This window comes from Rana temporaria, chromosome 2, assembly GCF_905171775.1.
Source record: "Rana temporaria chromosome 2, aRanTem1.1, whole genome shotgun sequence".
NCBI lineage: Eukaryota > Metazoa > Chordata > Amphibia > Anura > Ranidae > Rana > Rana temporaria.
In genome coordinates, this window is record NC_053490.1 from 164,515,831 (window position 1) to 164,542,284 (window position 26,454).

Here is a 26,454-nt window from a genome sequence, read left to right on the forward strand (position 1 = left end):
AGGAGTTCTTCTATCTATAGAGAATAGGAGTTGAATAACGTTATCACACTTGGCCATAAATTGGCAATACAGTTCAGCTTCCTGCTATGAATGGGTGTTTTCATTTTGCATAACACAATGGAATGTTGAACAATTGTAACTTTGTATTTGTTTGAATTGGTTTTAATGTTTATGTAGATACAAAAGGAAACTCTGTGTAGTAAGGTCATTTTTTTATGAAAGTTCTTAATGTCCTGTTCTTGTTTTTTTTTTTAAATGCTTTTCAGGGCTGTGCTTAACAGTACAATAACAGCACTTACATATTCTTCTGTATTGAGGTTTTGTTGTGCTCAATAGAGAGTATCTTATATATTACTGTAACATACATTGCTAGGAATTCTACTGTTGAAGTTAAGATTGGAAAAGGTGTTCATAATCCTTGGGTAGGAGTGGAGCTTTTACCAACGACAGGCCCTGTACTTGTAAGGGCTGCATCTTATCTACTTTTGTTGGCAGGCTGAAAAGGGAGGATGTTCTCATTTTTACATGGGTCTTCATGAATGTCTTTAGATCATGGACTTCCTGCAAAAAAAGAGAAAGTTAATAATACTTGCATATAAACAAAGTAACACTTAAGCAAATTAAAAAGCATAACATGCAAGGCAAAGTCACACTTTATCAGGGAGGAGCTTGAGGTTTCAAAAGGAGTATTTATTCTAATGTCAGTCTTGGCTGACCACTATCAAAATGTGCGGGAAAGGAAACAAAGCATACACGATTTGTATTGCACTCTCTATCTGTAGAATCAGAAACAAGTTTGCTATGAAAACCACTGATACATTCATGTAATTAAGGATAGGAAAGAGTCACACCATAAACCATTGTAAAGCCTGAGTTTTTCTTGAGTTATAAGCTTGAGTGATTGTCACATGGTAGTCAGGACTATCATAGTTTTAATATGTTAATTTTATATGTTCTTTATAGCAGGAATATTCTGTTATTTAAAAGCCCTACCAAAGCTTAAGACACCCCTTTCCAAACGCTTAAAAAAATAACTTTATATTTGCCTTTTTCAAGTCTTTGGTCCAGTGACACCAAAGGTTCTCCTCACCGTTTTCTTCCTCTCCTGGTGGTTGAACATTTAGGGATTGGTTTACTAAAACTGGAGAGTGCAAAATCTGGTGCAGCTCTGCATAAAAAACAATCAGCTTTTTTTTTTTGGCAAAGCTTATTTGAACAAAAATTTACTTTAGGGTGTTCGCTCTGGCATTCCACTGAGGGTGCATGTCAGGCTAGGAGTCTGTCATGACTCTATGTAATACACAGAACAAGGACATAAACATCCATGAATAGACCCTATGGTTAGGGCGACAACATGTTGGGGGGCATGGCCTGGATGGAGTTAGGCTGAGGCTGTTACCTCTGGACTTGTACGGTGGGCAGTGGCTAACATTTTTCTCTCCTTGTTCTGCAGTTTAATTGAACAAGCTGAAGTCATAAGCTGATTGGCTACCATGCACAGCTACACCAGATTTTGCACTCCCGGGTTTTAGCAAATCAATACCTAAATGTTGCTACAGTGTCCTTCTGTGGCTCCACTGTAGGGCTTACAGGAAGTGACTTAAATGACTTCTAGAAATCAATAAAACCAGAAAATGGGTAGTTCTTAGTCAGTGGGTCTGCGATGGATGGTGCCAGGGAAATAGGGAATTTTAGCAGCCATAGCTGTTTTTGTTTTAACAAGAGGATGGGCAGTGCAGTTTTTTTTCTCCAAGGTGGACTTTTCTTGGCCATTTATTACAACATGTGTTTACTTTATGTTTTTTTTAAAACTACAGGAACTACCTTGCAGAATGCATATGCATGGTTCTGTTCTTGGCATACTTCTAATTTAACATACATTTATTTTAAAGAAAAATATAATTTTTTAATTTAATAATTTAATTTATTAAAAATATAATTCATTTTTTAGTTGCTAAAATTGTATGTCAAGTCAGGCAAGAGATAAAGATGGGTATATTCAAGGATGGATAGATAAGACAGGATACAATGAAGTCAAGAACATCTAGAGGGGAGGGGATATAAAAGGTAAATGTGAACAAATAAATTAAGGGATGAAGGATAAATGAATGTGGGTGATGTATAGTTATATAGCTTTTACCTGGAATTTTTCTTTGCAAAGTGTCATACTTTTCTTCTGATTTAGTTGGATCTCTGGCAGGACCTTTTTTTGATGCAATATCTATAGATATAAGAGAACAAAAATAAGTAAACTCCAGATCAATGAAACAGACATTATAAGATAATAATTATTAAACAGGTATAGTAATGTGAGCATACACTAGTGCAAACACACATGGAAAAAAAACTTACTTGATAGATCTGAATCCAGGTATTTTCCAGATATTCCTATAATCACCAATTATCGTCATCAGCTCATTCTCAAATTCTTCATAGTAGATGTGAAGCGGTGACCTTCCTGTATATCAGTGGTGAGGGTGCTCAGCTGACACAGGGCGCCAAACATTACCTCCCAATTGTAGCCACCAGCCGATATCTTGGAGTAATTCTCATGAAATGAGAATCTCAAATTTCTTTGACCTCTGTTTGCTGTCTTGATGCCATCATCTTCATCTTCCATTTTTTGTCATCAAGTAGTTGTAAAATTTCCTATACCTCTGCACCATGAATTATTATACCCACATATTTTCCCGGTGGCAGCAGTTTGCTTTTCCACCTCCTGTTCTGTGCCTACCACCATCATCTGTATTTCCTACTCTCTCTGCTCACCACTACACCCACACCTTTTGTCCTGTGTCTATCAGTGTTCTGTTCTGTTCCCACCAATGAATGCTGCACCTTTTTCTTAATGCTAGATTCTCATCATTTCTCTACCCAGTTTTGTCCTAGCTACAAAGGGAGAAAAGATTTCTAAAAAATATTACGCCACACAATTACTGTACAGGAAACACATTAAAAGCAGCACTATCTATGTTTTTTCTTTTAGCCAAACAGTTCTAGCCTAATGCCGCGTATACACGACCGTTTTTCATGATGAGAAAAATGTAATTTTTTTAAATTGGTCATTAAAAACAACTGTGTGTAGGCTCCAGAGCATTTTTATAGACGGGAAAAATGGCCATTAAAAATTTAGAAACCTGCTCTATTTTTTCTCGATGTTTTTCACGTCGTCGTTCTTGTCTTCTTGAAAAGTGGTCGTGTGTAGACTTTACCGACTGGGAAAAAAAACGTGCATGCTCAGAAGCAAGTTATGAGAAGGAAAATTTGCATAATCAAGCCAAAAAGGTGGCGCCATTCGAATGTAACTTTCCCTTTATAGTGCCGTCGTACGTGTTGAACGTCACCATGCTTTGCTCAAGCATTTTTTATCACGATCATGTGTATGCAAGGTAGGCTTGAGAGGAATCATGTCGAGAAAAACATCATTTTTTCCATGACATGAATAACGGTCGTGTGTACGCGGCATTAGATTAATTTTATAAATAAACTTGGAATCATTACTATTATGGCAGATAATTATGGATGACATTGCAGTACATCTCTGTCACTTTATTGTACACCACAAATTGTAAACTGCTGAGATGTACAGAAATATTTAATAGTAGATGTTTATAGTTCATATAAGGAATATAAACTTTAGAACCAAATCTTGAATGAGATACATTTATTAAAGATTAATGCTTAAGACTTTGTTGGTATCTTATTTATAATTCAAAATGCCTAATTGGTATCTATTGATAGCGAAGCTAAATTTTCTTTTTACTTTATTTTTAAATCTAATGATGGAGTACACTATTATATTATTTCATAACCCTCCTTATATTAACTTAACCAAATTATTTTTAGATTCAGTTATACTATAGTTTGATGTTGAATTTTTCATAAAAGGGGTTACCCTATAAGAATTATCAAACCTTTTCCACAAAATGGTCAAAAGGGTTTGGGGTAAGTTTTTTGACCACCTCTAAATAGCATTTTAAAATGTTTTAATCTTTTCTTAGATGTGGTTAATATATAAAGTGCCCAGTGGAAATCCCTGACCTGTTCACAAAAGAGATGGCAGTATGCTCACTTGAGGTGTAAGTAAATTGCCCAAAATGTTTAATTTAAACGTAAAGCATATTTCCACCCAAAAGTGGAACTTCCACTCATTTGTTACCTCCCCCCTCCAGTGCCACATTTTGCACCTTTGGGGGGGAGGGGGGAGAAAATACCTGTCTTTGACAGTTAACCTGTCCCTACTTCCAGGAGCCCACACTGTGGTGAATTACACCAGCAGCTCAGGTCCCACCTCCTTCCCCTGCCCTCGGGCCAGTAGGAGAGAGGAGCGGAGCATATGTACAGTAGGGATCCTGGCATGAAACCGTAAGGCTAAACTACCAGGTTCCCTCACCCACAATTCCGGCAGTAGCACCCGACAGCTGATAGAAACATCATCTGAGGTGCCGGCATCGCTCGACTTCAGGACAGATAAGTGTTCTATTATTAAAAGTCAGCAGCTGCAGTATGTGTCAATTTTGAAGGGACGGCCAGACCTCAGTTTTAAGTACAGAATATTACATTATACAATACCAGTACACAAGAAAGAATAATAATAGAGCATTAAACCTATTTTATATTTCTTTTACCTTGTTGATAATGTTATTCTCTTTAATAGTAAGTGTAAGAGCAGGATAATATTTTGTCTAATCTATCAAAAAGTAATTATTAATGTGAACAACAATATATAGCAATGTATAAAGTGCAATGCAAAAACAATGTGTAGTGTTAGTATTGAATATCTGCACTTGGATAGTTAATTGCTTAAAGTAAAGACAGTAGAATGTTACAAGTGGAACATTTACTAAGTAACCATTTGCCATGTTACTGCTTTGCCCTAGAAAGCAGACGAACCATTGGTGCTTCATAGTACCCAAAGGTGTCATAAGATACTATTAAATTAATCTGGCCCTACCTGTGTAGAACAATGTGGTTTATTTTCTGTCTGTACGAGCTAGTTATCCTGTAGTAAGCAAATATAGTCAAATGGAAAATGGTGAAGACTTGGCCTTGTTTTCTTTACCAGATACATGTTTGATATGCCCCTATTTACCTGCATATTCAGAGATTGTTTTTTTTTATTGTTAGATACATGGATAAAAGTGTGCATAATCTTACCATTTTACAGGTCGAAAAACAGACCTGTCAACATCAGTCCATGAGTCATTTGAAAGAGTTATCAACTGTGCTACAATACAAAGTAATGAAAAACAGGAGCACTGAGGCAAGCATATTTTAATATCCAAATTTGATTCATAATTCCACCTTTGCTTTTCAGATTGAGCACTGCGTCAGTAAAAACAAAACAAAGGGCCAGATTCACAGACAAATACGTTGCTCCCCCGCGGTGTAACTATCTGATTGACGTTACACCGCCGCAGGTTTACACAGTAAGTGCCTGATTCACAAAGCTCTTACCTGTAAACTTGCGGCGGTGTAACGTAAATCCGCTCGGCGCAAGCCCGCCTAATTCAAATGGGGCGGGCACCATTTAAATTAGGCGCGTTCCCGCGCCAAACGTTCTGCGCATGCTCTGTGTTAAAATTTCCCGACGTGCTTTGCGCAAAATTACGGCGCCCCAACGTTTTTTTTGAACGGCGACGTGCGTTACGGCATTTCGTATTCCCGGATGTTTTACACAAAAAAAATTGGAAATTCGACGCGGGAACGACGGCCATACTTTAACATGGCTGATCTAAAGATAAGCCATGTTAAAGCAGGTGTAACTTTGCGATGGGAAAAACCGACGAGCGACGACGTACGAGATTGCGACGAACGCGCGGATCTTCGTGGTTCGCCGTAACTAGTCATTTGCATATTCTACGCCGACCGCAATGGAATCGCCACCTAGCGGCCGGCCTAGAATTGCATCCTAAGATCCGACGGTGTAAGTCAATTACACCTGTTGGATCCTAGTGCTATCTATGCGTAACTGATTCTATGAATCAGCCGCATAGTTAGGACGGGTGGATCACAGAGATACGACGGCGTATCAGGAGATACGCCGTCATATCTGTGAATCTGGCCCAAAAAAACTTCCATGAAAGTATGGAGCATAAGAGGAATTTGAGATATGCATATGTATGCTTATGGCCAAATATGAATGGTATTAATTATCATGGGGATAGTAGAAGTAGTCACTGCATGCAGACATATGTGTTCATAATGCACATGCATGCACTTTTTCCCTCCCAAATATTTTATATACTATTACATATTTATTAAGTGTGAGACACGCTTGCCCCAATAGCAGATCTAATACCAATAGCAGATCTAATGGGCCATACACATACACATCAGAATCAGAAAACAAATATCATATGCATTATGCGTTTCCAGGTGCTTTTGATTTGCTATAAATGTCTGTTATTAAATGAGTTGCTTCAAGCTTATTCTGAGTTGCATTGAACTTTCCCCTTAACAGTTTTTCAATTTTTATTGGCTAGTAAGGGAAAGAACAGCAGCTTGGACTCAAACTAAAGCCTGTGTACATGAGCCCCAAAACAGACACACATTTCCTTCTACATTCGTATGTTTATATACTGTATAAATAATAACACACTCACACCTGTGTGTTAGGGCATCACATGGAAAAATGTATATTTTGGATTACCAGAATGTACAATATTGCACAGTTGTATATGCATTATGGTGTGCTTTCTATTATTTTCATTGATGCTCCAATGCACATGTACAGAAAGTAAAAATGCACATACATTATAGTTTAGCTTAACACACAGATGTGCATATTAAGTACATCATGGTCAAATAAAGGGCATGGGGAGCTGGGAACTGCCGGGGGGTCATGTTCCAATGTATAAAAAGAAAATAATAAAAAAAAAATACTCTTCAGTGAGGAGTGACTCTTTTTACAATGTTTAAAGTGAAACAATATGCACACGCGACCCAGGCCGAAGCTCCGTGACCACGCCCTGCGGGACCTACAGACCCAATCGCCGCCGGTGTCCTTCGATCGGTCACCGGAGCTGAAGAACGGGGAGAGGTGTGTGTAAACACACCTTCCCTGTTCTTCCCTGTTCCCTGATATAGGGAAAGACAATCAATGACGTCACACGTCCAGCCCCACCCCCTACAGTTATAAACACATATGAGGTCACACATAACCCCTACAGCACCCCTCTAGTGGTTAACTCCTAAACTGCAATTGTAATTTTCACAGTAAACACTGCATTTTTATAGCACTTTTTGCTGTGAAAATGACAATGATCCCAAAAATGTGTCAAAATTGTCCGATGTGTCCGCCATAATGTCGCAGTAACAAAAAAAAAAACGCTGATCGCCGCCATTAGTAGTAAAAAAATAATTATTAATAAAAATGCAATAAAACTATCCCCTATTTTGTAAACGCTATAAATTTTGCGCAAACCAATCGATAAACTCTTATTGCATTTTTTTTTACCAAAAATAGGTAGAAAAATATGTATCGGCCTAAACTGAGGAAAAAAAAAGTTTAGCAGGCACTTCCTGGTTGTCCTCCTGCGGGAGTGGGCGTGTCGCTTCATCTGTCAGCGCCCCAGTGTTTGCTGGGACTATTTAGCAATGTCTCCTGGGAGCACAGCGTCACACTTCCCAGGAGACGATTTAGAAGCTAATCTAGAAGAACCTGTCACATACCGTCACAACGGGGCGTGCACTATTCATGACGTCGATGCCGCCGTTCTGATTCCCGGAATTATTTGCTTGTGGGCTTCACAATGCTCACAAGCAAGATGGAACTGTACAGGACAAATTTTTATAAATCGTAATTTATTGCCAAATATCATTGTGGATGCTGACAAAGTCCAGACAAGTGAGTAGAAGCATAACTATGTTTAAAGCAGTAGATGCACATTAAAAAAAATATATATATTTCCCGCAGAACCCCTGCTTTAAGTGGTTGAATAACATGCTTGGGGTGCCTTATGCCTGCATGTAAGATGGTGTACATGTAGGAAATACTAAAGGGATATTTGCAAAAAATAAACACCAATTAAATTTCAACTAAATTACAATTCCTGGGGAGTTTGCTCTGTTTGTTAACACCAGGGTTGATTTACTAAAGGCAAAGAGGCTATTCAAGGGAACTTGCTGCAGGGCTTAGTGAAAGGGGTTAAGTTTCACTTTTCAAAGAATACTCAATTATGCATACAGCAAATACAATTATTTTTACTTACATGATTGGCTGATAATAGTCAGCAGAGCTTCACTTCATTCACTAAGCTCTGGGCAAATCCCCCTACAAAATGCAACCTCCCTTTAAAAGTGAACAATCTCCTCCTCCTCTCCTTGAAATCCATATCAGACCTTGATGAGGATCTGACTTACATTTTAGGGGCTCCAAGCAAAACATAAAAAAAAATACTGTAATGGACCCTTCATGTCTGTTTTGTAATTTAAGGAGGTACCCCACAAAAACACCCCCAAAAAATGGTGCCCCCCCATAATCTAGGCCAGATCCTTATTTGAGTTGATGGGGACAATGGCCTCTTCCCCTCATCGCTGGCTTAGTTGATGTGGAGGTCTGCAAGGGGGAATGCTTTGGAATCTTAAAGCCTCTTTTAAAATGATGTGCCACCCACATATCCACCTCCCCCCCACATGCGTGCCCCTTGTTACTCATTTAGAAAAACAGAAAAAAGTAAATAGTCATATAATATATTTGATAAAGTCCTTTAATTAAAAAAATCCCCATGATGTGAATACTTTGCTCATCATGTTGCTGAGTGATGTAGATCCACGGCAATTACAATGAACAATGCTTGCGGACCTGTTGAAACAAAGCTCACTAATTGCCAACACAATGCACTCCCAATGGACACTAGCCATAATGGCATTTCCTGTCCCAATCGATGAATGCAAACAAAGGGGACAGCTACTGTATAACAGGTGATGTCATCAACAAAGTGTTGAGGAAATCTACTCCACATGTTGAGGGTCTTGTGCAGCCATTCAGCCTGGCTAAAGCTCAGGCTCAGGGTTTGGTATGTTTGTTTTTTGCTTGGGATCCCTTTTTTAAATGTTTTTATTATTACACAGTCATTGTTTTTTATGTTGCACCATACCAATGACTGGGTGGACACTGGTGTCCTAGCAGCCACAGGTGCCATTTGTTATTGAGACAGAGGCAGGTGGTCCACACATCACCTAGGTTGCTGGCTGCAGGAAGTCACCAGAGTTCCAGCAACCAAAGGGTGGGACAGACAGTAGAAATGCCACCACATTTTTTTTTACTTCCTGCAGCAACCAGAGGTTGGCTTTGGCAGGCAGATGAACAGGCTATTTAGTTATCTTGCTTTGCAAATGTAAAACCTGACCTCAACTTAGTGCTAAAGCACAAAGTTGTCTTATATGGCAAGCCCATCTCCTAATTACAAAATTCTGGAGGCAAGAGGTAAAAAAAGAAACAGGAAAAGAAAAGCATTAAAGCATGAATTCCTGTAAGCTCACCTTGGTGAGTGTAATCCTGGGTTTTCATGTGGGAGCCTGGGAAAGCTGAGCATCCCAAATCCCACTAGAATGCACTTCTGCTAGTGTTAGGACATCTACTTGCAAGGTATTGCATCTTATCAACCTTAGGATCCAGCTGGAACATAGGGAGAAAGGTGATTATCTTCTGTTTTGGCAGGTGGCTGCCATGTAAAAAAAAAAAAAAAAAAACTTGTGTTTTTGTTTAGCATGTGGTCTACTTTAATTAATCCAGTATATGTAAAAGCTTTAGGTATGCTCTTTATGTGAGCCATGACCTTTGATAAATGAATTTCAGTCTATCTTTGGATGCTACAAAATGGATAAAGGAAATTAGTACCAGAGGCTGAAAAAAAAAATCTATAAATTTTGTGTTGTCAGTAGCACAACACTTTATTGGCCCATGGGTCAAAATAACCCTCTAGCTTTTTAGATGTTGAAATAAGTGAAACAATATCCATTATCAAAAGACTGCTGAGGAGCATCAATACATAATGACAATTGCATTATAGAAGTGTGAGAACAGGCATTATTCCAAAAACAACGCTATTATCTCATTAATGTTCCTCTGCACAGAACACAATGCATTACTCATCAAGTCTAGACATTTTGTCGGAAGTATAAGGGATTGTGCTAGAAGCAGCATTTCATATTTTAGAGATAATACAAAACCATGTTTTTAGGTAATATACTTTTATTGTCTTCTGAATTAAATGTATTGTATCTCCACCCTATCTGACAAGAATGCTAATAGATGGTAAGTATATTTGAGAGCTTTTTGTTCAATGTGATGATTAAGTAGTAAACATGCTTATCTTGCAACACTGGAATTATGAGCACCACTTAACACTGTTTTATAAATGTATACATTCTCCCTGCATTTCTGTTTTCATTTAAAGCTCTTCTCAGGAATACATTTCACCCATCCTCCTTTATCTGATTACTGGGTCAAAAAATCCCTATGAAAATGCCCTTTTTTACTTACCTTAACATCACATAAAGCCTCTTCTGTTTACTTCCTACTTGGGTCCACGTTAGTGCTTGCATGACATTGGCACATCCTAATGAATGTCCAGTGGTGGAGTTCTCTCAGGATCCAAAAGAGGACTGAAGCAGTCACAGGGAATGATGAGCGACCGGCAATCTCATGCTCCATTGCACCGCTGAATTTGCAGTCCCCTACACTCAGAACCATCAGCAGATAAGGACTTGGAGGGAAGACTTAGGTGACTATATCGGCTTCAAAAAGTAAGAGGAAAAAACCTACTAGGAGGGGTTAGATGTGGGCAGGGGAAATCATTTTAGCCTTAGTGGGGATCCCTCTCTCCTCAGCACCCTCACAAAGTTTTACACTTACTTGTCCTCGCTCCTCCTTCTTTCCTGTGGGACCTACTAGAAACTGCTGCTTTAAAAGTATCCCCAAAATAATTAATATGCACAAGAAGTAGAGTCCCTTAGGGAGACTATTGTAGTGGTTAAGTGGTGGCTACCTTTAGCATACACACAGCCACAATACTTAGTATGCTCTCCAGCTTCCACCGTTTTCCTGTAGGCACTGCTGACATCACCAACACTGTGCAAGAGCACATTTTCATGGGTTTTAGGATTATCAGGTTTCTCAAAACCTGGTGGTGAGGCCTGCTAATGTCACTTAGGCCCTGTACACACGGTCGGTTTGGTCCGCTGAGAATGAACCGAAGTTCAGTTTCATCGGACGAAACCGACCGTGTGTATAGGCTAGAGGTCTGGTTTCCTTCAGTCCAAAATTTCTAAACATGCTTCAAAACCGAACCGCTGGACCGCTGCCCCATCGGACCAAACCGATGGTTAGTACAGAAAAGCATTGGTTCAAAACCCGCGCATGCTCATAATCAAGTCGACGCATGCTTGGAAGCATTGAACTTCGTTTTATTCAGCACGTCGTGTGTTTTACGTCACCGCATTCTGACCCGCTCGGATTTTGGACTGATGGTGTGTACACATATCAGGCCGTCAGGCCACTTTAGAAGTGAACCGCTGAAAACGAACCGACGGACCATTCTCATTGGTTTGGTCCGACCGTGTGTACAAGGCCTTAGACAAGTGCACAGGAAACCGATTATTTCTTTTTATTCCAACTTTTTTTTATTGCTTCAATGTAGAGTTTTTAAATGGGGGAGATGGGCTGCAAGATAGGCCATAAATAACAATTGGGCTTTGTCTTTTTTTTCACCTGTTACACATACAATCACCTGTCACAGGTTCAACAGATCCAGTATGTATACAGTATATATATCGATCAATGAATACAATTGTTTTTTTTAAGTATAATAATTCTGAAATAGCAAAAAGAGGTTTCAATTACAATGTTGTGGTAACTATTTTACTCATAGACAGCTTAGCTGTCATTTGTTGGGTTTTGATATAATCTATCAGAATATATCAAAACTATATTGAAGCACACGATAACCTAGCTATTGTGATTTGTTACCTTGTCTAACACATAACATTCATTTCTGATCTACTGTATGCACATGAACTCTTTCAAAAGTCATTTACAAATAGATTTTTTTCAATCAAGAGTTGGGAAGAATAGCTGGTAACTTTCTATTAGACTTCAATGAACTTTACAATTTTGCACTTTTGTATTGATTGCAGATGCTGGATGTGAGAATGTTACTGTTAATTGTTTTTCTTTCCAATATTTGAAACGAGATGTAAGAGAATGGCTTCCGTTTAAAATCATTGTTCTAAATAACTGATGTGCTCTTTACAAATCCATTGCAGCCACGAACAAGTACATTTACAAATGAAAAGTGAAAGGGATTAGAACCTGTGTTTTTTCAGGTAAGAAAAACTTACAATTAGCATTATATGCTACTGATTATTATTTTTTTTTTATATTGATAAAACGATTCATATCTGTGTAAAATATAATAAATGCTATGCCTGATGGGGCTATAGTTGTACAATATTATTAGTACTGTGGTGTCCATCAAGCAGCTAGAAAGACCTTAGAGTGTGGTCTGCTGTGCTCCAGATTTCAGTTCAGGTCTGAGCCTGTGTTTATACTCATGCAATGTGGAAACCAGCGTGATTCCAGTTCCCTCTGTCCTCTGCGAACAGCTGCAGGTGTCAATGTAAAGTTAATGACACCCCCAGATCAGTCCGCAAATCGCAGTGCAAACTGTAAAAAGGTTCAGGAATTGGATCGCATGGGTGTGAACAACCATGCGATCCGATTCCAGTGTAAACCAATAAAAGGTTCCTGTACCATTTTGGTCTGAATGCAATTAGGATTCAGCCATACAAACTGTTTGGCTGAATTCGCATCACACAGATATTGCACGTGATCTGCATAGTAATTCGGTGTGAATCACAAACGATGTCTGTGTTCACACCAGCCTGAATCACAGAGAGCTACACTCTGACTGTCACACTGTCACACACAGTCCAAAAACTAGCCCAGGAGGGGAATCAGTCAGACAGCTGAATGAGTCAAAGGAGGGACTTTTTCCATCGGAAATTCCGACCGCGTGTATGCCCCATCGAAGAAAATCCATTGCAAATTCAGATAAATTCCATCAGAGATTACATAGAGAATATGTTCTCTTTTCCTCCGATGGAATCCCGTTGGAAGTCTGATGTGAACAAAGGTCCGATTGTGTGTACATGGCATAACTCTCCATTAGAAACAATGAAATACTCAGTCTACAGGTAGTGGTGGGCCTTCTTATTAAACAGTTCAGCATTCAATGCACATACTGTAGTATGAAAGCATCCTGTATTAAAGCTGAACTCCAGACAAACAAATACACAGATAAAATACATATACGGGAGATGTTTTACCTTCCAAAGGATTTGTATGTCTGTCCATTCACTCAGCACTGCCAGTCAGTTAACTAATATTGTGTTTTCCCTTACCCAACTTGTGAATGGACAGTGAAACAAGAAGCACAAAAGTCTGTCTCTGTCACTTTGCTATTTCCTTCTTCAGCATGTTTCTTGTTAGCTCATCATTAATCAGCACAACTGATTGGCTCCTTGTGTATCTTCTCCCTCTCCCAGCTTGAGTGGATTGCAATAGGTTGATACCAAGTCAAATTTATATACTTTAATTGCTGACATTTAAAAAACAAAATAGTGATATTTTAACCACTTCCCTCCCGGCCACTGTATATAAATTGGCAGATGGGACAACCATAATTTTGGACGTATCTGAACATCCTCCCAGGAGTGCACCTCATGCAGGGGTGTGCAGTGGCGCAAACGGTGACTGCTTTGTCCACCAGAAACAACAGATCACTAATTGGCATAACAGGCTACAGTGATCACATGTCTAGTAGTAAATGATGGCTTTTATTCATGATGACATTGCGTATTACTGTGATGTATGTGATTGGTAACAATGATGACATGGTATAGGCCCATACACAGCAGACCTATACCATGTGATAGCTGTGCTCAAACACATCAATAACAATAGTAAACAATAGCATCATTAATAGATCCAAACACAGATAGAAATGGTTGCTTATACAGTGATCATCACTGTAATAAGCAATCATAGTGTAAAAAAAATCCTTTTTTAATTTTTCAGAAATAAACATGTTTTTTAAGGCAATTATACATGAATATTATAATGTTCTAAAAAAATAAGATTAGCAAGATATCTTCAGGAAGTGATCAATATTGCAGCAAACTGTGCATATGCAAAAAAAAACTACAGGTACTTTGTGGGTGGGCACTTCTGATCAGTGGTGTGCAGTGACACTTTCCTTGCAGGATAGATATTAAGATAGCTGTGTAGCGCTAGAAGTTAGACTCCCTAAACCTAAAAGGGTTAATAGTTACACATGTTAAATAACCACATGTGTTTCAACACAAATACACATGATGAAGCACTGCCTAGGTTGTAACATGTAAGGTGGAGACTATCATCACGACTGTCAGATACACTAGGAGAGCCACTGCTGTAATTAAGGAGAGGAGGTATGCTCCCTGCTTTGTGCATTCTTAATGCTGGGTTCACACTAGCTGCGGCCGCAGCAGGGGATCTGGTGAGTCCCTTGTCTCCATTTCAGGGGCGAATCAGGTTCACATGTTTGCCTGAATTCGGACCTGAAACAAAGCCAAAGATGCAGAGAACCCTTTTCCAGTGCGGACCGTGGAGATTGAGAGCCAGTCACAGTCTCCTTGCATGCAAATTGGATGCAGGGAAACCTGTATCCAATTTGCATAAGTGTGAACCTGGCCTTAAGTGATATATTGTGATTTTAATATGAATAAACCATATTTTCACTCCATAAGAGGCACTCCCCCCCCCAAAATGGGGTGAAATGTCTGTGCGTCTTATGGCGTGAATATTGACCTGCCGCTGCCACTGTCGCCATGTTCGAATAGTCGGGCCGGGGGCATAGCTGATGCTGTTGCATTCTGGGAGTTGTAGTTCACTCTTCGCACACTCAAGCTCTACCGGTGGGTTGAGAAGCAGTGCAGCACAACAAGGAAACTACAACTCCCAGGATCTTGGAGACAGGGTGCGGCAGGGAATCAAGACTTGGGACTAACATGACTGGCTCTGGCTGCAACTTTGCTTGACCCCAGGACAGTAGAATCACCCCCCCCCCCCAGGACTGGAGGAGGAGGTGCAAGGACCTGCTGAGCTGGCATTAGCAGCTGCTATCACTGAGGTGTGAGACCCGGACACCCCCAGGTCCAGCTGACCCCCACATTCCATATATCCCCCCCATACACCTGGATTACTCTGCCCCAGTGGCCACCCAGTAACCTCAAAATAACCCTCAACACTATGGGTCCTGCTGGGAGCTGGCCATGGTCTGTGGGTCCTGCTGGCCTGTTAATCCTACTGGCCACTAGCCTGTAGGTCCTGCTGGGAGCTGGCCATGGCCTGTGGCCCACAAGCCATGGCCAGCTCCCAGCAGGACCTACAGGCCAGCAGCCAGCAGGAGCCACAGATCCACATCCAGCTCCCAGCAGAAACTACAGCCATTTGGTTCAGGATATTTTTGTTCTTGTTTTCCTCCTCTAAAATGTAGGTGCTTTTTATGGCCGGGTGTGTCTTATAGAGTGAAAAATGTGGTATATTAATATGCTATTTTTAATAGACCATTAATGACCCAAGTATCCCAAGTTATTGTGATACATACAAGTGAGTATTATCACCAAGGGAGTATTATCATTAGACTGGGAAAAACTGTCCCTTAGGAACTAGAACAGCGATAGTATCATACGTGGCTGCTGTTTTTCTTTTTATATAGTAATTGTAATATATCCTAAATCAAATTAGATAATTTCCTCTTCATCGCTTCCCCTTTAAGCACTTCCTACTAAAAAAAAAAAAACATTTATTGAGCAATCTTTAAGCATTTCCCATCATTTCCAAATACACAATCCCGACATCCAATTTTGTTTTTAGTACAACCCACTACATAGCATAAAGTGATAAAAAGGATCCTTATTTATTTCTTGTTTTGAGAAAGCATTACATTTGTGGGTTTAGTTCCACTTTAATCTGCAATGGAACCACCAATCAAAATGGGACCAATTGCTCTATGTCTATTTGTGAGAGTTCTTTAAACTGGATAATAGTAAATAATCAGTATTTATAATAAATGTCAGATAAGCCATTTTTTTTCAAATGAGTGAATGTAAAATCTTTTCTGAAAACAGCTATAATTTTCTGAAAAAATCTTACAATGGTTCGTCAGCAAATTAACACAGCAACAAGGGCTAGAAATACAACCAACCCATAGAGAGCACAATTATTATATCATTAACTTCTAGATTTCATACAATGGGTCAATAGGTAAATGTCATTTGTCACTTCTTCACATTTTTAAGCTAGCTATATTCACATTCAGTTTCAAAGAGGTAATTTATAAAGGCTATTATTGAGTAAGTGGTAGCTGTTTAAGGGACAATTGCTTCCCACTATTCTTTTCATTGAGTCACTACCGATTCTGCAGTGTTGATACTGATTCCATCTATAGCAAAACATCATGATTTAAATTTGCATTATATGTCTGAGGCCCACTCGGTGATAGTAGAGGGAGATGGAGATGATTGACAAATTTATATAAGGTGTGGCTCTACCTTAATTTATGTGTGCAACTCTTCTTTTTATAATTCAGCCCCTGTAGTCAAACATTAAAATATCCCTAGAGGAATATTGGTGTTTTGCCTATTTGGCATAATGATACTATTAGCTATAATGATACTATTATCATTTAACTAAAATATATTAGGGAGCTAGAGTCTAAGAAACAAAAATAAAACATACATCCAAAAGTACCTTGACAGTATACAAAATATTTTTCATTGTAATAAGATTTTTGTGACGTAACAAGTCATATTCTAAGGAAACCAGTTAAGTGTGTAATGTGTAGGTTTCCACTGCTTACCTCTCCTGACAATGCTTGTTGCTTGGCTGTCATGGCAATGTTTTGACCTCAATAGTTTACTAGCATAATTGCAGCTGGTTAGCATCTATTAAGTCAGAATGGTTGGAGTTTAGGTGAAGTTATGGTGAATTCTGTTCATTTGGTAACTTAAAGGGATTGTGAAGGTAAATAAAAAAAATAACAAACATGTCTATACTTACCTACTCTGTGCAATAGAATCGCACAGGTTGGGGGGGACCTCCTCTTTTTGGGTTTCCGCTTCGGGGTACTCATGGAACTGTACTCTGTTTATGCCAGGCTGGGTTAACCTAGGATTCCCTAAGAAGTTTAACCTGATTAGTGTTGCTGTATCTATGGCGGGGGATCCCAGAGGGTCTTCTTCTAAAAGGCCTACACGTTGGAACATGTTGGGCATAAGTTAATGATAAAAGAGGTAATGTTTGCTGCACATGCGCTTCATGATGGTACGGCATAGCACATGTTTCTCTTCTGGTCGATGATACTTTTCTCCACTCTTTCTGAAACTAAAAGTTTTGTCTAAAAGCAGATACACTTGATTCATACCATATTCCCGCCCATAGAGGGGAAGCGTATGTCCTTGATGTCAGATGGGATCCTGCCAGACCACATACTACAGTATATAAAGACCAAGTACTTGTACTCCAAACTGAGTTCTGAAGAAGAGGGGACCCCCTTTGAAATGCAGCAGTTTTTTGACATTTCATCTCACATTTACCACTTGTCAGCAGACCAAGCTGGATGGGGCACCTTGTAGACTGCATTTTGCTTGATTCATAACGTTGTGAGTATATTTTTATATATACTTTAACAATAAATGTTTTAAAGGTAATGCACTAGGCTGGTGCACCCTCTGTTCCTTATCTTTATAGAGTCCTACACTTATGTTGATGCATACACTAATTTTGAAAAGGCACTGCAACCGGAATGCATTTCACTTTGTTACCTTGCAATCTAGCACAGGCAAATGCACTGCATTTGCTATCTGCATCTGGGGAGTTGTTAACTTTACAATGGCACATGATGCAGATCGTAGACGCATCATTTTTTCAACTTGGTGTGGGGAAAAACGCAGATGGAAGGCAGGTTTCCTGCAAGTCAGAAAACCTGTACCAAATCTATTTTGTTTTCTCCAAATGTGGGTTCACTAGTTAGTGACAATTTACTTTGCTGGCAAAACTGATTCACTTAATTACTGGTAAATTGATTCAAATGAGTGGCAGCTAACCTTTAAAAACAGGACGCTTCTTTTTTAGAAGGTTCTGATCCTATTTAAGCAGTGCTTTCACAGGAACCTCCTAATGTGACATCACTTTCCTAATTAGAAAGAACTATATCTCCTTATTAGATTAATGCCTAGTAAGGACATCGTTTAATGTATTGTTATGCTATTTTTAAGCTGGCCATAGATCCATAGATGGTTCAAATCTTGGCCAGTCCCTGAGATTTGAACCATCTCTGGGCAGGCCGATTTTAACTAGCATGTGAGTCTTTCACATGCAATTATTGCCTGTGTACATGTTTCTCAGAATGTGTTGTCATGGCTGACTGTAAGGAGTGTTGAACAATGTCAGAGTGATATCCTAAGTCTGTCCTCCTTAACATACAAAGCAAGAAGCATAGCCTCTAAACCTTTAACCATTTGTTAGAACTGGAGGTTCCTGAAGTATAACTTAATCCAAGAACAAGAAATGTACTATATTGCAGATTACCAGTCCTCAGATGTGGTGGTTGCATTAGATTTTTTGCAAGTACATAAATGTACTTCTTGATCCTGCCAGAAACCCTGTTCCAAGGTAACTTCTTACACAATGAACAGAAATCTCAAGAAACTATCTAAAACAATTTGTTTTTTTGTGGAATAGGAATGTTGGTCAGTGTATTCTGACAGTGAAGGAGTCCCGCTGTCAGAATACAATGGCTCAGAAGGGAGGATTCCTCCATCCATGTGTGGATATTTTTCAGCCTTAAAGTGCTTGCAAAGTCAGATTTTTTTTTTATCTTAATGAATTCTATGCATTAAGTTAAAAAAACGTTCTGTGTGCAGCAGCCCCCCTAACACTTACCTGAGCCCCCTCTCTATCCAACGATGTTGTAGGATTGTCTCAGTTGCCCGGGACTCCTCTCCTCATTGGCTTAAACAGCAGTGCGGTGCCATTGGCTCCTGCTGCTGTCAAAGTCAGTTATCCAATGAGGAGGGAAAGGGGGCCAGGCCGCAGCTCTATGTCTGAATAGATACACAGAGCTGCAGCTCGGCTCGGGTGCCCCATAGCAAGCTACTTGCTGTGGGGGCACTTGTCAGGAGGGAGGGGCCAGGAGCACTGAGGAGGGATCAGAGAATAAGAGGATCGGGGCTGCTCTGTGCAAAACCATTACACATAGCAGGTAAGTATGACATGTTTATTAGCAGCTTTGTTGAGCATGGTCATCCTGGGAACAAAATTGCGTTACTGCCAGGCTCATTAGGTTAAAATTAAGGGGGAAAAAAACACAAAAGCAAATGCATGTCCAAGGATTGGTAAGTTTCAATAGATACAATTTTTGATAGCAAAGGTGATAACCATTCCATTATAGTCCAAATAGCTGAGAACAATGGATACTGCAGTAAACTGAACCTTGTCCAGATTTTAAAAAGTCAGCTGGCTAGCTTTCCCAGTACTGCTGCTTCTGCTATAGCGTATATGGCCAGCCTGGGAAAGTTCTGTTTACTTTTCTGCCAGAAAGTAACAGACAGTATTCATTTCAAATCTTCTTAATATGAGTTTTGGGATGCGAATATATAAAAATGTGTGAACGTTGTTTTAAATCTCTACATGTGTGAAAACTGTATATTACAAGTCGGCGTGACAGCACTCCATTTTGTTTATGTCACCTAAACAGTATTTTGGAAAAACGAATTACATGTTTTCAGACTTGTCAAAAGCTGACATATTTTTTTACAAATCATTATAAAATTATTCAGACTCTGTGCTTTAGTAGCAGTCCTGATATAGGGCACAGATTTTGGACATATTTTAGTGGCACGGTGTAAAGCACTGCAACTACGTTATTGTTCTGTTGTATTGGGTGGACTCCTGCGCTGTATAGGATATGGGTGAGGGAGAGTGGGCCAGATGGGTGGCAATGGGGTGGATGGACGTGGATACTGCAGCAAACAACAGGGGTGTTGTCCTCTTAAGACAGAAAAAATTGGATGTGTAAAGTGTGAAAGTGTCTGCGCTGTAGGAAACCTGGACTGGGGAAGGGGCAAGGGAGGGGTGAGTGGGCGGAAATCCATGGGTCAGTGGGATAATGGATGTATAAACACAGTAAAAATGACCCACAATGAAAAGGAAATAGGTGTGGTCTGGCCTGAAAGGTGTGGCAAGAAACACATAAAAAAACTCTTGTCACTAATAAGTGAATATTACAAACAAATAAACTATTTGAGGTGAATGGAGAAAATCAACATATAAAATGAGCGGAGCTCAAATAAAAGTGATAAAATCTGATGAACAATGGTGAAAAACAATCAAAAAACAAGCAAAATGGAGATTGACTGATAGGTAGGTAAGTGGTTGAGTATAGGAAATGCCAAACTCCAGTGAGTCGTGGTGTGTGATCAGGTAGGTCCACACATCGTGCACCCTTCACCAGTAGTGAATCAAATGGCTTACCTCTCTACTCACATATAAACTCAGGTCAGTCACTGTACCAGCTGGTTATTGAATGGATATTTGCTTGTTTCAATCGTGGTGCATACATGTAAAGACAGCGATATAGATGTTGTTGCTTTGACTTCTTGCAAACAACAAGGAGACAAAATTTCCACAGTCAGGGGTGGCTAATTGTCCACTTACACAACTTACAATGATGTATAAGGGGCGTGTGCCTATCTCCACGAGCGCCGGACTCGTATCCCAATCTTCCTACTACTGCCAGTTTCCTCTCAGCATCGAATGGAGCCGTCCGCTCGTGATGAGACAAATAGGCAGAGATGAAAGGAGAGAGGGGGGCACATCGCGTAAACCAGGCAAAATAAATTTATTAAAACAAGTATTAAAGATAAAAGACTCACATAGGGCAGTCTAAAGGCGGTTCCGTAGCTACGAGCGCCGCGCTCGTCCACTGTCCGTCAGGTACTGCTCCTGGTGTGTACTCTGTATTCCCGACGCGTATTCGTCACATCACGTGACTTCATCAGGGGATGGTTAACTAGAGTACTGGGTCCTGTTTAAATAACGTCTGAGTGATAGGACTGGCAGCGGCCATTTTATTGAAGTCCACGCCATATATTGGCGAATACCGCGCCGGCGCCATTTTCCCTGAGTCTCCTCTCTTGTATTAGTCTCCGCTCAGTGAAACAGACGGGACAGAGAAGGGGCAATCAGGGGAGTTGAGCCGGAGCAGGCATCGGCTGGCCAGTGCCATGGGCAAGTATCCACAAGGGAAGATAATATAAATATAATAAAAAAATGTAAAATAAAAATATATAGAAAGCCAATTGGTTTCCAATAAAAAAGGAAGGATACAAAAGAAAAGGAAAACTTTTTAAAATTAATTACTGGGAAGAGTAATTGTGATATATGCACGATCCCGACACTCTGATGCCGCGTACACACCATCGTTTTCTGCGATGGAAAAAAACGTCATTTTCAAAAACGTCAATTTAATTGACCGTGTGTGGGCAAAAACGTCGTTTTCTGTCTTCTAAAAAACGACAGAAAAAAATTGAAGCATGCTTCAATTTTATGTGTCGTTTTTGGCCGACGTCGTTTTCTGTGTTCTAAACATTGACCGTGTGTACGTAAAAACGTCGATTTAAGCCCGCGCATGCTCAGAAGCAAGTTAGGAGACGGCAGTGCTCATTCATGTAAAACGACTGTTCAGAATGGAATCAGCACATTCGTTAAGGTGTTTTTCAGCTTATAGACAAGAAAAGAAAGCGCTTCTTTAACCCCTGCTTTTAACTGCTACCCAGAAATGGACGTTTGTTGCGGCTGATCTTGTTGCATAGTTATGACAAGCTTTTAATTAGTTTCTTTCTTGTTTGATAATGTTTATGTTTGTGTTCTGTTATTTAGTTGTATCTTCCATCTTAAACATTTTAAATATATATATTGGTCCACCTTTTATTTATTTTTAAAATTTTGGTCACCAATTTGATTAGTAATCTCTATTTGGTTTTTATTTAGGAGTGTGTGAAGTGTCTGCAACAACCTAATTTTTTAGTTTACTCACCCACAAGCATGTTTTTTTACCTTGTTAATGTTTGCATAATTTTTTTTTTAATGGGTCTGCCCACTCAATACTGATCTCTCAAATCTACAATAAAGAAACATGTTGAAATTTGGCTGAAAAATTAATTTTTATTTTAGTCTTCATAAAAATTTTCAAAAAAAAAAAGTGGCAACCCAAAAACACAACATAATAAAAACAAAGATGCCAGGGTAGGCAGCACTTTAGAGCATGCTTGTTTTTTTCTGAAAACAAGGGTCCCCGAAGCCACAAATACAGCCTGTGAGTCCACATAAAAATTCCATCAGGGGCACCGTATTATTTCTTCGCCCTTTTCTTCCCAGCAGCCTTCCCTGCAGTCTTCCCTGCAGCCTTCCCGGTAGCCCGAGTCCTTGGGGGCTGGGTTCCTGGAGGAGATGAGGTGGCAGGAGCCATAGCAGCCTCATGAGGTGGAGAAGCAGGAGCAGGTGGAGGAGCAGGAGCAGGTGCAGGAGCAGGAGCAGGAGCAGGAGCAGGAGCAGGAGCAGGAGCAGGAGGAGCAGCAAGGACAGGAGGAGCAATCCGCACAATGTGGGTGTCGTCATCGAGCTGCCCCAGGGATGCCATGGTTATGGCTTCGAACATGAGGAGTTCGCAGCGCACACGCTGGCTCTGCTCCAGATTGTACAGCTTTGCTGCAATGAGCGCTGCGAACCCCTCAACTTCACTGGGTGGCTCTCGGATGGCTGCAGTAGCTTGGCGAAGCAGGCCCTGGGTCTCCTCCTCCATCTGTCGCATACTCCTGAGCCGTTTATTTGGATTGCGGAATGGAGGGATCCGGGAGATGGTATCCCGCCGGCGTGCCTCCTGGGTCCCACTGGGGCCTGCCACCTCCTGGCTCCCAGTGGGCTCTGCCACCTCCTGCCTTGCAGTTGGCCCTGGCTCCTCCTGGCTCCCTGTGGGCCCTGTCTCTTCCTGGCTCCCTGTTGGCCCTGGCTGTTCCTGGCTTGGGTCTGCCTGTGTATGAAAAAAAGGAACATATGTTATTTGTGTTTGTCATTAATCACACACATTTTTACAATCATGAGTGATGCAAATTGAATGTCAATATATATTACACACAGGGTCGCCATCCTTAATTATGTGGCCCCTTAAACACCTTCAGACATGGTCCCCCTGGAATTATGTGGGTTGTTGCATGCCTAATTTAGTAAATAAGTGGCCTTTTCCCCAAAAAGTAATTTAATCAATTTATTGTCAACTAGATAGTACTAAAAAAGGGTGTCTTCCATCTGGGACCCCTTGCAGGTGTATTGCGTTACTCCCCCCCTACTGGCCTATCTGAAAATGCCACCCACTCCTTCATCAACATTATTAATTTGCCCATTTTGACCCCATCATGTTTTCCCACTACTGACTATTGATCCTATCCCTAAACTTACGAGATTCACATAGAATTTAGAACAATAGTAACATACATTTACCATTATTACTATACTTGTCATATACTAACTAAATTCAAACAAAAAACACATACCATTCTCCACGGCTCACAATTGGGGTCCTCCAGGAACTCTTCCTCTTCCTCCGAGCTTGTCTGCTCTTGTCTGCAGGGAAGACTGGAGGATTGGCTGCTGGGAAGCTGGGAGCTACCTCTTGGGGGAAGGGTAGACATGGATGTCCTGGTCTCAATGTGGTCGTCCAGGAACTGCAGCTGACTATAGTACCACAGGGTTGGTTTGTATATGGAGTCAGCTGCAGCCCCAGACCTCATTGAGGCCAGGACTTGGACCCGTTGGGCCCTGTAGGTGCCCCTGATGGAATTGATTTTATTTTTCACAGTGGCTGTTGTGGCGTTGGGGACCCTTGTTTTCACAAAAACAAGCATGCTCTGTCTAGCTTTCTCCCTGGCATCTTTGTTTTTATTTAGTGTGCTTTTGGTTTGCCACAGAACTGGATGTTCCTTCCATTTTTGGATGAAGTCTGTGAGGAAGTCCGCATCCTTGAAGGCATCCATTCTTTCTGCACATGAAACAGAAGCCAAAACATAATGTAATTAAAGGCACTAGCTTACTTCCCCTAACTAGCCCACAAACTCATTCCCTATTCACTATAATAAAGTCGGAATTAAAAACTTACGTCTCGTCGTTATTAGGAAAGATCGGGAATTACGACTTCTTCCACAGACTATGCAGGCCGTTTCCAAACACGTCCCATCCCTTTTACACTACGCACGCATGACGCTCCGCACGACACCCCGCCCCTGACGTTCGGTATCGTCCTTTCCACGCCCCTTCTCTGTCGTTTGGTGAGGGAGAAAAGATGGACAACATGGAGGTGTATTCCAGCTCAAGCCAGGAGGCAGGCCAGGCCCAACCACGCCGCAGATTCCGCTGCAGAGCCTCCAACATGTCATTTAATGAAATGGTGGAGATGGTCACCATATTGAGGAGGGAGGACTATGATGCCAAGCATGGCCCCTACATGCATCCCAATAAAGTAAAAGCACAAATTATGGAGAAGGTCATCCGTAGGCTCCAGCGGAAGTTTGGGAAAACCAGGAGCAGAGAGCACCTGCGCAAAAGGTGGTCGGATTTGAAAAAAAGGGAACCCCACCAACTTTACCGAATTAATAAGGTGATTCGAAGAAGAAGTAAGTTTTTTCCATGTGTATTTAATTATTTTTGTGTGTTCTTTGTGCCATTTTTTTTTTTGTGCCAGGTTGACCATAAAATGAATATTATGAATGTGGACGCATGATGCAGTCGTCGTAGTCGTCGTTCATTCGGTGACTTTCAATAATACAATACCATATTAACGAGAAATGGCATCATGCCTAGTTGGCATGTGCAAAGGGGAGTTGAAGCACTGTATCTGAACAAAAATCGTAAATTGAGGAATTGTGGGCGAATGAACGACGACTCCTATGACCAATTAGTCGACACAAATATGAAAGTTGTGACATTTTTGGGGCTTAAAAAAAAGGTGTATTCAATTCTGGAATAGATGGAAATGTGTTTCAGCTTATTTTAGAAGAAACGTAAATACCTTGAGATTCACAAAAAGGAGCGTTTGCTACTCCTTTTTTTATTGAACATGTGTACTCAGTAGCACAATTGTTTGTCACAATCACAACCTATGTTGGGTCACACACAGGGGTGAGCAGATCCAGGGGAGACTTGTTTAGCTTACATATCTAAACGTAAAAATTGTGTTAACTGATTTGAGATTACTTTGTGAATGGATTAAATATTGGTCTATTTTATTGATAATTGTTTAAAAATCAACAATAGTGACCTTTTGTTTAGCATTTATTAATTTTTGGGTGTCATTTCAGGCCGCTCGTAATGGTTGAACCTCATGTTTTCCCTTTCTTCAATCTTGTAGGGCACAATGAAGCACAAAGGCAGGAGGCACAAGCCAATCAAGCCACACCCCCGAGGGATGTAGAGGAAGAGGAACCTGCCTCAACATCCGGTAAAGTAACATCTACCACATTTTCTGTGAATATAGATATAGGCATACAATCTTTTAACACATGTTTTGGTTCCACATTTCAGGAGGAAATCGGGCTGGTCAGGGACTGGACACGTATAGTGCCCAGCTCCTCATCGGCGAGGTTCTCACCTGCAGGGCCCAAGTTGAGGACATACGTCTGGCCTGCCGTGAAATACGTCACAAAGCAAAGACGCTGGAACGGCAGCTTAAAAATTTTATTAATGTTTTGGGGAGGGTTTAATTTTTTGTGTATTTTCTTTTTTCCTTGAATTAAAAAAAAAAAAAAAAAATTATATTTTGTAATAATCAAAAAAGACCAAAAAAATAAATAAAATATATTATATTTTGTAATAATCAAAAAAGACCAAAAAAATAAAAAAAAAATTATATTTTGTAATAAAAAAAAAAGACCAAAAAAAAAAAAAAATTTTTTTATATTTTCTAATAATCAAAAAAGACCAAAAAAATAAATAAAATATATTATATTTTGTAATAATCAAAAAAGACCAAAAAAAATAAAAAAAAAATTATATTTTGTAATAATCAAAAAAGACCAAAAAAAGAAAAATTTTTTTTTATATTTTCTAATAATCAAAAAAGACCAAAAAAATAAAAATATTGATTTGTTGTACTAATCAAAAGTAAAAAAGTAACAAATAAATAACATTTTGGACTCCAAACAATTTGTGTGTAGTTATTGGTATCAATGCAGACTCATTCAATTACTCAGGCATATTTGTAGAGTTATTAAGATTTAACACTCATGGGAATTTATTACATCCCAAACACATGGCTGGATGAGAACCTACGAAAAATAAACATTACCCCCCAAAAC

General features: G+C 40.0%; 1 protein-coding gene across 1 annotated transcript in view; it reads right to left on the reverse strand.

Annotated features, from left to right (window-relative positions):
• Positions 1–236: 236 nt before the first annotated feature.
• The window catches only part of LOC120929675 (protocadherin-9), a 587,299-nt gene continuing 561,081 nt past the window's right edge, over positions 237–26,454 (reverse strand). The window contains exons 3-4 of the mRNA XM_040341351.1: positions 2,141–2,221; positions 237–561 (exon numbers count right to left, since the gene is read on the reverse strand). Of these exons, the coding sequence (XP_040197285.1) occupies positions 391–561; positions 2,141–2,221 (252 nt within the window). The 3' untranslated portion in view covers positions 237–390. The remainder of the gene's footprint in view (positions 562–2,140; positions 2,222–26,454) is intronic.